At 41.8% G+C, this 13,311-nt stretch overlaps 1 protein-coding gene and 1 long non-coding RNA gene across 8 annotated transcripts in view; one reads left to right on the top strand and one right to left on the bottom strand.

Moving 5' to 3' along the window:
- rnf213a (ring finger protein 213a) overlaps nucleotides 1-8,673 on the top strand; it is a 187,295-nt gene extending 178,622 nt beyond the window's left edge. For 6 of the 7 annotated variants that reach the window (XM_069929964.1, XM_069929966.1, XM_069929963.1 and 3 more), the window contains 5 exons: nucleotides 82-159; nucleotides 1,172-1,369; nucleotides 3,713-3,802; nucleotides 6,600-6,778; nucleotides 8,072-8,673. In XM_069929964.1, coding sequence (XP_069786065.1) covers nucleotides 82-159; nucleotides 1,172-1,369; nucleotides 3,713-3,802; nucleotides 6,600-6,778; nucleotides 8,072-8,222 — 696 coding nt within the window. In that variant the 3' untranslated portion in view covers nucleotides 8,223-8,673. The remainder of the gene's footprint in view (nucleotides 1-81; nucleotides 160-1,171; nucleotides 1,370-3,712; nucleotides 3,803-6,599; nucleotides 6,779-8,071) is intronic. The other variant, XM_069929967.1, reaches the window with a different exon arrangement.
- The window catches only part of LOC138759479 (uncharacterized), a 52,980-nt gene extending 39,776 nt beyond the window's left edge, over nucleotides 1-13,204 (bottom strand). The window contains exons 1-3 of the long non-coding RNA XR_011354861.1: nucleotides 9,096-13,204; nucleotides 8,868-8,999; nucleotides 7,640-7,737 (exon numbers count right to left, since the gene is read on the bottom strand). This is a non-coding gene — a long non-coding RNA (uncharacterized lncRNA). The remainder of the gene's footprint in view (nucleotides 1-7,639; nucleotides 7,738-8,867; nucleotides 9,000-9,095) is intronic.
- Between the last annotated feature and the right edge of the window lie 107 nt (nucleotides 13,205-13,311).

Genomic DNA, 13,311 nt, shown 5'->3' with positions numbered 1-13,311 from the left:
AGCTATCATTAACTGTGAAAACCAATTCCATAAATAATAGAGCTTGCGATATCTAAATACTCACACCTCTTAATTTTGCAGGGAGTGCCTACGCTGATTTACAGACAAGACAGAAATTATGAAATCATCTTTGAAGATATAAAAAATAAAATTGTTCAGGTACTCGTGATTTTTGAAGTCACAAATGGGTTTGAAGGAAAATCCTCCACATTAACACTGCATTCATTCTCCTGGAAGGGTTCAAGTTTCAAGCTAATAATTCTGCTTCAGAATTAAAAGAGAGTGGTTAGTCAGCAAGGTCTCACTGTCAGCAAGATGAAGGAGCTTGTCCTAGATGTCAGAAGATAGCTGGAGCTCACTTGGGTCCATATCAACAGGGCCGGGTGGAGATAGTAAACAGTTGTAAGTTCCTTGGAGTAAATGTCTCCATTGACCTGGACCACAAACGTCAATGTGATGGCCAAGAGAGTGCATCAGTGCCTCTAATTCTCAGAAGCCTGAGGAAATGTGGCATGTCACCTGTCGGAAAGCATCACTGTGTGGTGCAGAACCTGCTCCACTCAAGCCTGCAAGAAACTGCAGAGGGTTGTGAACATGGCTCAGACCATCACAAGCACCTCTCCCTTCCATCACCTCCTCCTAGCCTTCCAGCTGCCTTAGCAAAGCAGTCAATGTATTAAAATATTGATTGCATCCGGCAACACTCTTCACCCCCGCCCCCGCCCCCCAATCCCATTCATGAATATGCGAGATCATATATCATTGGATCCATTTCTTTCCCATCATTATCATTCCTCACTAGTAAAATTATGCTTAATTGCTCTGTATCAAGTGATCTTTCTCCTTAACTCTGCACCTCTGTAGGCTGCTTGTGAAATAATTTTTCCCTCTGTACTTTGGTACATGTGGCAGTAAACGAACAAGCTCAGGGAATAGGTTGTGAGGGAGGAAAGAGAGGGTTACTAACCAGGGGAAAGGTGATGCCCCTGGAGAAAATAAGTTGGAAAAGGTCAAGGCCGTATCAAGAACCAGTGAAAACCAAGTAAAATAATCAACAAACTGGAACCACATTCTTCCCTATAACGATCCAACGGATAGCTCTTTCCCTTCCGAGGTTTCTGCGAGTGTCTTCCCACATTTGACTCAGGGTTCTTACTATTTTTCCTCCTAGGAGTCTCTGCCAGTCTCTGTTATTAATGCCATAAGTGTCGAGCTTCAGTCATACAACGAGGTATGTGAGGCATTCAATTCTGTGGAGGTCACTGTCGGATTTTTGGCCATGTCAGGAGGGGACCGTGATCTAGAACTAGTGGTCTATTTGAAGGAAGTATTGCAAATGGAAGCTCAAACTGCTCCACATGTAATGGATGTGAGTATATATAATCATGTTTGCATCAAAATATTGCAATGTTAATCTATTTTTTCAATTGAATCCATTAATATTATTCTTGTGTAATCTCATTGTACAAATTGAAGATGACGAAAGAATAAAATGATGGCCCCTGCCGGAGCTGCTGTACTAGCAGCGCAGCTGCTGATGAGGACCCAGTGAATAAAAGCAAAGCACGGCTACGCAGAGTCCTACCACCTAGTGCTATTGCCAACAGCCCCGTAGAGGCTTCTATCAGCCTGTTACAGAAACCAATGGTGTATTTTATTAAAAATCCTGCGACTGTAGGGTCTGGGTCCAAGATGGCAGCACCTGAGTTTGACAGGGGCCACAAGGGGTTGCAGACTCTGGGGGTGCACCAGTAATGGGGAGAACACCCCTTCTTGTGCAGGAGAGACAGAGGAGATGACCCTAAGGATGGTGGCAACGATGGTTCTGCAGCTGAATTGAACCAGTGTCTTGTGCGGCTGTTGAGGCAATGGGGTGTACTGGTGACAAATTTAAAGACACTCATTCACTCTGAGGGGATGCTCTTTCTCTGACTGTAAGGGATGCAGGGCAATGCTAATGGAAAATCTTTATCTGCCTTATAACAGACTGAAGGCAATTTTGGATAATATTACATTTCAGTTTATCACATGATAATAAATAGTATCTGATCTGAAATGCATCTATTCACTTGGATTCTCAGTCATTTCTGGATAATTGTCGTTATGTCTCTTAATAGCAGTCACATAGAAACACAGACCATTACAGTACGGAAGCAGGCCCTTCGGCTCTTCTACTCTGTTTTTCTACCTCATCCCACTGGCCTGCACCCAATCCATAGCCCTCCATACCTCTCCCATCCATGTATCTGTCCAAATACTTCTTAAGTGTTAAACTTGAGCCCACATTCACCACTTCAGCTGGCAGCTTGTTCCACACTCCCACCACTCTCTGTGTGAAGTTAAATTTAAACATGAAGTTAAATTTAAACATACAGTATGGCAACAGGCCATTTCAGCCCACGAGCCCATGTCGCCCAATTGACCTACAACCCTCAGTAAATTTTGGAGAGTGGGAGAAAACTGGAGTCCCCACGGAAATCCCATGCCGACATGGGGAGTGCATACAAACAGCACGGGATTTGAACCTCTGTCCCAATCACTAGCTCAGTAACAACGTTGCGCTTAACCGCTATGCCAACTGTGGTGCCCTTAATGTTCCCTCTAAACTTTTCCATTTTCACCCTTAACCCATGTTCTCTGGTTTGTATCACACCTACCCTCAGTGGAAATAGCTTACCTACATTTACTCTGTCTATTCCCCTCATAATTTTAAATACCTCCATCAAATTTCCCCTCATTCTTCTACGCTCCAGGGAAAAAAAGTCCTAACCTGTCCTTTCCCTATAACTCAGTTCTTGAAACCCAGCCAACATCCGAGTAAATCTTCTCTACATTCTTTCAATCTTATTCATATATTTCCTGTAGTAAGGGAACCAAAACTTTTTTTCAGTTCTTCTTTTGAGTCAGTTCATAAATTCAAGTTCTGTTCTCTGAGGTAAGTGCATCATAAAGCAGATAGGTTTGTGTGATACTGAGGAACTGAGACTTGTGTCAACAGAAAATAGAGACTCTTGATTCAAAAACATGGTCAGCAACAATAATATTTTGCTGGTTCAGGTAATCTGGGATAATCTTAGATCCCAGAGCAATTTATGGATGGGAAAGGTTTGGAGGGATATTGGCCAAATGCAGGTAAATGGAACTGACTGAGGTAGACCACTTTGACATGGATATGTTGGGCTAAATGGTCTGTTTCCATGCTGTAAAACTCTAATTCTATGTCATGTCCAGACTAAAATTTAGATGTTCATTGGAGATTTTGTTCTAAAAGAGTCTTTGATAATTAAAGTATGGTTTTGAAGTTAAAAAATTCCCTACACTATTAAGTGAGTGCTCCCATCCAGCCAATGGTACTGTTTGGCCAAAAATAGAACAGCTGTGTGGATTCTGTTCTCAAATTTGCCTATTGTGCAACGGAGTCCCTTTCTTTCTGCCTGTCCTGGTAATAAAACTGAGGGCCCTTCCAGCCACCTGATTAACTTACCAACCCCATACGTTTTGGAGAATGGGTGGAAACCAGAGCACCTGGAGAAAACCCACACAGGTGGACTCAATATGCTTGCATTTCAAAATTAGTCTCGACAACACGTCATGATAGTGAAGCAGTCATGTACAGGTTTAATTGCTTGTGTAATTTGAAATGGTTAGTTTGAGTGCTGGGCAGAATGAAGTGGTTTTGTACATATTACGTTTTTCTGTTATTTCATTCTAGGCACTGAGGCGATGTAGATTGAAACACATTCAAGCACTATGGCAGCTTCTTTCTTCAAGAAAATCAGAAAGTTTGCTTCTTTTGAATAGGGTATGAAAACATAATCATTTATTAGCAAGAATTCATTTTTTGGATTTTGTGGAATGATTAGTATAGGATGTGTCTCATTTGTAACCATTTTCCAGAATTCAAAAAACTATTAATTGGCTTCCTCTTTGAAAAGCACTTGTATTCCCATCAGGGTCTGCATCAGAGCACCACAGGGCTGCCTTTTTAGCCCCCTGCTCTACTCACTTTACATCTACGACTCGGGTGGCTCGGTACACCATCTACAAAAATTAGCCAACGTTACTGCGCTTGTGGGTTGTATAACAAAAAAAGGGCCATGTAGGAGGGAGATTGAAAACTTGGCTGAATGGTGCACCCACAACAATCTTGCACTCAGTGTCACCAAAACCAACGAGCTGATTGTTGACCAGGTGGGGAAAACCAGAAAATATATGATCCAGTGATCATTGGGGGAATCAGAGATGGGAGAGGGTGACCAAATTTAAATTATTTGGAGTCACCATCTTGGAGGATCTTTCCTAGGCCCAACATACAAATGGCATCGTGAAGAAAGCACGTCAGCGCCTCTACTTCCTCAGGAGTTTGTGGAGGTTTGGCGTGACATCGGAAACTCAGGCAAATTTCTGCAAATGTATGGTGGAAAATTTGCTGACCAGCTGCATCATGGGACACTGATATTCCTGAGCATAAAGCCCTGCAAAAGGTAGCGGGCACAGCCCAGGACGTCACAGGTACAATTGAGAACATCTACTGGGAACTTTGCTGACAGAGACCAACAGCAATCGTCTAGGATCCACATCACCCAGCACACGCCCTGTTTTCACTGATACCATCAGAAAAGGTATCAGTGCCACAAGGCTCACACCACCAGGTTCAGGAACAGCTGCTACCCCTCCATCAGATTTCTAAACAACAAATCAGGGACTCATTTAAGGACTCTTTTGCACTTTATTGATTTAAAAAAAAAATCTCTCTGTAATGCATAATCACTTTGCAGTTTTTTTATTTGTTTACATGTACACATTGCATACAGTTTTTTTTCCACTACCAATAGGTGGTAACTCTGCCTCACCCACAGGAAAAAGAATCTCAGGGTTGTATATGATTTCATGTATATACTCTGACAATAAGTTGGAAATCTGAAAAATTTGGAATCTGAAATTGCATTATTTTCATTGATTAGCATCAAAAGATTGGTAACAATTAGTGAAATGGGATTTTGAGAAGGTTGAACAGGAATTTGAAAATGGTTTTCCATCATCTTTGCTAAATTCAACCTTCCTGATGAAAGAGCAAGAAGGCCTTGGTCAGTGGTTTAGAAGATCCTGGAGTATTTGTATTTTGGTGGAGGAGATGAAGACTGAGTTTAGAGGCAGAGGTTCTCTTTTACTTGATTACTTTAGCCTTCCTGAGCATTTTTTTGCAGCTCACACATCAATGGGTTAACATAATTCTAAATGGCTGTGAATATTTAATTACTCTTTATTCTATAATGACATAGATTTTACCCTTGAAATGAGGATGAAAAAGCCAACATTAATATAGTGATGGCCACAAAAGTGATAGCAAGTTCTAGAGGAACTTCATGGGCATAATAATCAGTCGAGGTCAGGCCTTCCTTGGTTTCTCACTCTTACATCTTTTTTTGGAGCGATTGTGCAAATTAATATAAAACTCAGCTGTCTTAATCCTTAATTTAAAATAAACTGAAAATGTTACATTGTTTTGAGCATTGTTTCTAATGACCTACTGACCCATAATTGCTGCTCACAGGATCTCTGGCTCCCAAGAAACTACATTTTTGTGCACTGATTTGAAATTTCTTCTGATAAATATGACAGAGTATGATAGATTTAAATACTTTATTTTTGATCATGTTTATTTCATCTTGCGTTTGTATGTCCTAGTTTTGATTTCACTTTCTGTCAGATCATGAAAAATGAACTGGTTACTTCCTGTTTGCTATCACTAAGAATTCTTCATTGTGATTGGATGCTCAGTCAACTTGAAATCATTGTCATTGGTCAGCAGGAGCTCCTTGGACTGACATCATTTTGGTTGAGAAGGTAGCTAGTTATCCTTGTTGGTAGCTAAGGAATAGCACAGTGGGCAGGAGTGAAACACAAAAGTTTGCAGACACTGTGATTGGACTAAATACACAAAAGTGCTGGAGGAGCTCGGCAGGTCTCGCAGCGTCCATAGGAGGAACATAAATAAAGTCAACGTTTTGGGCCTTGAGTCCTTTCCTCAGGGTGTGAGGAAAGAGCAGACAGGGGCCTGAATAAAAAAGTATTGGGGAGGAGCACAGGCCAAGAGGCAAAAGGCCATAATTGGAAAGGTGAAGATTTATTGGGGGAGGGGGTGGTTCTGAAAGCAGAGCTGGAGGATAGAGGCAGAGGGAGAGAGAGAGGGAGGGGGGGGGAAGTAGACAGAGTCTCCTGTCCTGATGAACAGTAGTATCATTTAAATCGGGAAGACTTTCACACTACAGGCCCTTGACTCTTTACGACAAGGTTATCAATCATGTTAGGTTAAGTGTAAATTTGTTCACAGATAACTTATTGTTTGACAAGTAGCAGTGCCAAAGACCAGTCAGTCTACATCAGTGTCAGTGTACACTGACAAATGTTGAATAATTAAACATGTATGTTTTATACATATTACATAAATGAATGATATAATAGCCATACTTATTCAAATATTACATAGTTACATACACATAAATCCTGATATCTTTATTGATTTTCCCCAGAGGGAGAATCTTTCTGAGATTTGAATGAAAGAATGGTCCAATTAAAATGTATTCCTGCTTTTTCAGGATCCGTTCTCGGGGATTAAAGAACAATATAAAACAGTCCTCAGTGGGGAAACAAAGAAACAATTACGTGCTTTCTTCATCCAAGCAAGTGTAGATATCTTCATACTGGAATTGCACGAGATGCTGATTCTCAAATGTAAAAATGTTCAGACATCAGACTATTTTGACCCTTCTTGGAGGTAAGAGGGCTTGTTAAAAAATATATGCTGGCGTATCATCACACATTATGTCAAGAGGTTCGTTTTTCAGTGCGCGACCCGGCATTTCTGAAATGTCTTCCTACCATACCACAATCCTCCTTTCATTGGACAGATGTGAGGAGAGCTCAGCAAGGATTTGTCCATTCATAAGTGACCTTGAGTTGCTCCTGGATGATGTTTAAAAAGTGAAAAGTCATATAAAATTGAGAGGTCTTGAGAGTGGATAACAGGAGGCAGTACCCTCCAGTGGAGAGGTCAAGAACTAGTATCAAATAGAAGAGGAAAATTAAGAATGACCCAAGGAAAGGCTTTTTTTTTTATGCAGACTGCACTTGGAATCATGATCCTCTGCCTGCAGATATAATAGGATACATTCCATTGTGGCCCTTAAGAAGGAATTGGATAAAAGCACAATGAGTAGAAAATATGGAAGGCAAAAGAGAAAGATCCAAGGGTGGAACTCTTGAGAAGTTGCTCTGGTTAAGCGCCATCTCAGTCGTGATGCTCCAAATGGCATTCTGCCTTGTAATGTTGCTATGACTTTTGTATCTATCTGATTATGATAGGATCTAATATTTGGCCCATTATCCCCTGGTGACATTAGGGTTAGAGGGATGCAGCCCTTGGAATGGCGAGGGCATTTTGAATCCATATTGAGGGAAGCATAGAATGAGTTACCAAGAACAAATTGGGTAGTCGAGCATGAATGTAGTCAAAACGGTAGGGGAGTAGATACTGCAAGAAATTTATAGTATGTGAAGATTGGGGGGAAAGCATTGTAAATCAAGGATAGTGTTATGCTTGTTCCTTCAAGAAGAATAACTTTGCAACTTAACTGACTTTATTTTCCTTGAGCTGCTTTAACTGACTTCCACCAACAACGCCTGCGAATCCCATCATAATCTACTTCTGGTTTCCGCCCAAACTGCACTCATTGCCTAATGGGAAATGTAGTTCTTTAATAAACACATATAATAACATCCTGTCAATAATGATGAAATTTATCTTTAATCACTTATTTGTAAATTGAAGTATGCCTGTACTAAAATGCAGCAACTTGTCTTGCTATGTCAGTGGGCTTTTCAGGGCATTTGTCAGATGCCCATGGTCCACACTATTGAAATGATGTTGGAGGGAATGAGAGTGAAGGTTTCAATAATTGGTGAGAGGAACAAGGAGAATCTCTATTTCTTAATTCCTAAAACTTGAAATGTTCAAGAAATATAAACATAATAACTCTGATTTTTCTCTCCCCCCCCCCCACCCCCCAAGTTTGAAAGTCTGTCTGGGAGATTATAACGAACAGGACAATCTACCAGAACTTGAAGACCATTTCCCAGAAACAATTTCGATGTCAGAGAGTGTCGAGACCTGGAAAGCGGCTGTAGCTTTCAAACGGGAACAATCACAGTTTACAAGATGACCTTGGGAGCCAAAATTTTGTTTAGAATAGTTCAATTCTTCTTTAAAAAGTGGGAGAAATACCTCATTGTTATTACATACTATTGAAGTAATAATTCAAAGAGTGCTTTTGGTCATACTGTCGTAATTTTGATGGATTTTTTTGATGTTTATAGAATTCAAATGATAAAATACTGCCAGTTATTGCTTAGACCAGTGCCTTAATGTGCTGTCACATGACTACTAGTTCTGTATTGAGTACAAAAATAATGTAATTAGAATATATTTTGGCTGACATAATGAAAAGATCATCCATTCATTGAAATGCCATTCTGCCAACCAAAACAATCTGCTTAAAAATTACATAAGTCATTTATCTAATTTGAATAAGATGTTTTTTATTTCTTTTTACAAAATTTACTCAGCTTTTAAATGTGCTTGTAAGTTTCAACAAAACGCAAATGCAATCTAAATTAAAAATTATACAATATTCAACTGTGGTAAATTATTTAATATATTATCAAACCCCACTGAAAACATGCTAACATAATTTTTTAAAAAGGACAAGAGGAAAAATCTGTGGTTGAGTGGAGAGAATGAATAGTGGGAGGAAACCGAAACACCTAAGGAAAACCCAACAAGACACGGGGAGAACGTACAAACTTACAGATAGCGCCAGGTTCAAGCCTCTGTTCTGGTTGCAGGCGCAGTAACAGCATTGGGCGGACCATTATGCTAACTGTGCCACCCAAGTTGATCGTAATTTGGCGGCACTGGCTTCAATGGCCGGAGTTGGCTTCTACCATGTTGTAAATAACATTTTAAAAGTTTTTATTTGCTGTGGCAAAACAAGTACATTGTATAAAATTTTTTAAATAGCAATAGTATACATTACATCACATTTGGATGGTACAGGTGCGTGGGTCCAAAGGGCCTGTTACACAGTGCTGTATTAGAAACAGAGTGGGCACATACCCTTGAGGTGGAAAGGAAATGGAGGGCAGGAGATTCCTAGATGGCTAAGGGTGTAGTAGTTACAGAAAAGTCAATAGAGTTTTATAATGGGAGAATCAAGCTGAATAAAACACAAGTACTGAAGGCAATAGTCCAGTCAGCAAAATATCGGCACACAGTGGCTCCAGAAAAAAAATCATAGCATTATCGGTCATAATTAATTATGACATAGTCTTGTTTAACATATTGTGTTTAATGTGATGAAGCTAAGTATAGTAATGTTTCTTGTGTTCCCAGTGATCGTGTGCAAAAAGTAGCATTAGTTGTGATGACTGGTTTCTGACTTGGGCCGTGGCTGGGGTCGCTGTGGCATGCTTGTATGTCTGAAAACTTCATGGAGCTGGAACATGGCAGCACAGTACAGGCCCTTTGGCCCACAACATTGTGCCAACCTATCTAAACCTACTCAACAATCTAAACCATTCCTATCTCATACCCATAACCCTCTATTTTTCATGGATACGTGCCTGTCTAAGTCTTTTAAATGTCCCCATTGTACCACCCTTCACCACCAACCCTGACAATGTATTCCAAGTACCAGTACTCTGTAAAAAAAGGCATCCCTGACATGTCCTCTGACTCCCCTCACCTTGTGCAGATGTCCTCTGGTATTTGCTTCTGTCACCCCAGGAAAAAGATGCTGGCTATCCACCCAACCTATGCTTTTCATAATCTTGTACACCTTTAGGTGCCCCCAAATTAGTCACCTTCCTTCCTTTGTAACTTGAAAGATAAAAGCCATGGCTCAGGAAACTTTGCCTCACAGACGTGTTCTCCAATCCAAGCAACGTCTTATTTAATCTCTGCACCCTCCAAAGCTTCCATGTCCTTCCCATAAGGATATAACTATTCCAAGTGTAGTCTAACCAGAGTTTTGAAGAGCTGCAACATTGGCTCGCTATTCTTGAACTCAATTCCCCCAAATAATGAAGCCCAGCATGTCACAAGCCTTCTTAACTAATCTACTATCCTGCACAGCAAACTTGAGAGATCTATGGATTTGACCCCAAGGTCCCTCTGTTCTTCCACATTGTATTCCTCCTTCAAGTTCAACCTTCCAAAATGCATCACTTTAGGTTGAGGGAGTGGTCATGTCACTGCTTAAGAGACCTGCAAGCAGAAAGGGAATGACGTACTAGGGTAAGTGGTTAAATAATGCCACAGTCAGCTGAGAGAATCTCCCTCAGGTTAGAGATTGGGGTGATGGCTCTGCAAATCAAGAAATGTGACTGGCACCACAAATTGCTCAACTGTGGAAGGGTGGGAGAGCAAATGGGATTCAATAATCAGAATGGCAGGCAGGCAACTCGGCTGTATAGATTACTTCAGGTTGATCTATTGCCACAAGTGCCAGTGTCAGAAAGGTTACAGAGTATCCTGAAAGGTTAGGATTGACAGATGAGTGGTGCGCATCAGTACCAGCTGCAAGTAGGTGCAGGGGGTGCTGGAGGCTAATCCACAGATACTCACTGACTGAGGGACTTGCTTCTCTTTCTCTGACTGCAAGAGATGCTTCAGGCAATTTTCTGCCGATGGTGAGTGAATCTGTCTGCCGTAATTACGTGACAATGAATGAATCTTGAAATGAATTTCTGAAGCGTTAGAGCCATTTCTGAGACCTGTACAAATCAGATGAGTTGCACCTCAGTAGGAAAGGAAGTAAAACACAAAAATCTGTGGAAGTAAACCTCAGTGGGACCAGGGCCATCATCCTTGCAGGGAGACTCTCTAGTGCTATTGGGGAGGAGTTCCAGTAGCTTCACAGTAGGATGACAAATTGAAGGAAAAATCAGGAAGGAAGGAAACAGTGAAAGTGGAAGGCAAATAGCAAAATGAGTTGCTTTAAAAACATTAACCGATTAAACCTGTATGGCTTTGGAACGTACAAACACCTTACAGACAGCACCGGATTCGATCCAGGTCTCGTGTTGCATTAACCGTGCTCCCAAGCCAGCTTCCACATAGTTTAATAATTTTTAGCAAATCTGACTTTTTTAACCATGCTTGCCCAACCTTAAGATATGCATTTGAGCAGTGGAGATACTACAGGGGGATCTCAGCATTTCTCCACATTTTGTGTAGTAAAACAGTGGATGCAGCAGATGGCAGTAGAAACTCAAAACAAAGTTTCAGGACATCAATTGAAATTCTTCCAACAGATGTTAATATGATCGTTAATATGGTTGTTTCAGATTCCCAGCATCTGCAATTTTGGGGGTTTTATTGTGTTTCATTTGAGTGATTTACATTTATTTCCAATATTTTATCTACAGATTTTAAAGGGAGATTTTGCAAAGCATGCTTGTTTTCCCCCATGCAACGTTCTTGCTCTTTCCATCAGAACACTTTTAAGTTGGCACTGGAAGACAAGCCCCAGTATGACCGGTGCACAGAGTTGTGGCATCACAAGCTATTTAAAATCCTTGTACTTGGTTCCCCCCATGGTTAGTGTTACTATGCAGTTACCTTGGATTTTGGTTGAATGGGACCTGGAGGTCAACACTTGACTGGGGATACAGTGCTGTATAGTACCCAGGTGTATGAAGCTTTTGGTGCTTCCCGTGTAAAAACAAGCAGTTCGTAATACAGCCATTTACCTCAATGTCCATGGTAGACCTTGCTAATTGGTGTGGGCTACTCCGATCCAGAATGATAGATGCCATCTTCAGTTCATTGTCTGACTCACTGCTACTATAATTGTGCGTCAGTGGCCTCCAAGATGTCCACCCCGAAGATGGCTGCCCCCATGGTTCACCGCTGGAAGTGTCGTTGACCCTGGCCATTGTGCTCGGGGCCCCCGCTGTGCTATTTTCCGTGACCAGAAGTGGGGCGGAAGTGGCACAATCCAAGATGGCGACAATCACTGTTCGTACACGGTGCTGTAAGTGGAAGGTCTGACCTACATTCCTGTGCTTAGTGTCCTTTTCTTCTGCAGTTGGAATAGGTCACGCTTCTAGCAGGGCATTTCTTCCATGGGTGCTTTGTCTGGATGCAGTAATAGCACTTTGGGTGCTCAGCAATAGCGGTTGCAGATTGGGACCCTGCGTCCCGAGATGGCAATGCCCGAACTCCCCACGTGGCACCGCCAGTGGATAAACCTCCGTATTTCGTGCTTTCGCAAGATTGGCCACATCCTGCTCCTCATCCAGGAGCCTTTGCCTGATAAGCTGAGATCTGAGGCCGGCCACACAGGCATCCCTGGTCATTTCCTCCTGGTCGGTGCAGCCACAAGCTCACCCCAGCTCCCACAAAGCACAATTGTATTCAACTATGGGCTCACCAGGTGCTTGTTGACGGCGAAGATCACATTCTTCGGGGCTAGATTCCACTTCTGAGAGAACCCCTTAGCGGCCGAGTAAGTCTCACAGTCTCTAATCTTCTGGAAGACGTGGTGGCAGACCTGTGCAAACAGTAGGTCTTTCTTATCAACCTTGTCCTGGATGTCGTGTCATCTCATAAAGGCATTCAGGAATGCTGCCTCTGATTGAATTTTACAGAAGCCTATGGATCCTTGGGGTCAGTGTCCAGCTTCTTCACTTAAATTGCCTTGACCATGCCACGTAGGTTTAGTGATTAAATTGTATCGGTATTAATTAGACCCACCATAAGTCGAGATTCATACACTTTAATCTCTATAAACGTAGTCATATCTTACATACTGTTGGCCCAATTCCATTGGGCGATCCCGCCTTTATGAGGGACCCTGGAGGAGGTGTTACATTATCGGGGGCGGGTCAACCCTGCAATACAGTGTTCCACAGGGACTCACTTATGGACTTTTACTTTTGCCCTTCATCTATTTTTTTCTCCCTCTCTCTCTGTGGTCATTCTGCCTCACCTGTCAGAAAAAGAATCTCAGGGATGTATGTGATGTCATGAATGGGCTCTGACAATTAAGTAAAGAATAAGCAGCATTCGGACCTGAGCCCTGACATGGAAGAGAATCAGAAGATAAAAAGTGATACTAATATTTTCATGCTCAGATGCACTGATTTGTGATGCATTGAGAGTCACGTGTGTTCCGTCTGCCCAGGCTCCGAGGTTGCCACGGTGCAGCCTCGTGACGTGACCGTGACGTGCATTTCCTGCGCGCGGAC

Source organism: Narcine bancroftii, chromosome 3, assembly GCF_036971445.1.
Source record: "Narcine bancroftii isolate sNarBan1 chromosome 3, sNarBan1.hap1, whole genome shotgun sequence".
Taxonomy (NCBI): Eukaryota; Metazoa; Chordata; class Chondrichthyes; order Torpediniformes; family Narcinidae; genus Narcine; species Narcine bancroftii.
Note: the sequence above shows the minus strand (reverse complement) of the source record. Positions and strands in the feature narration are given on the sequence as shown.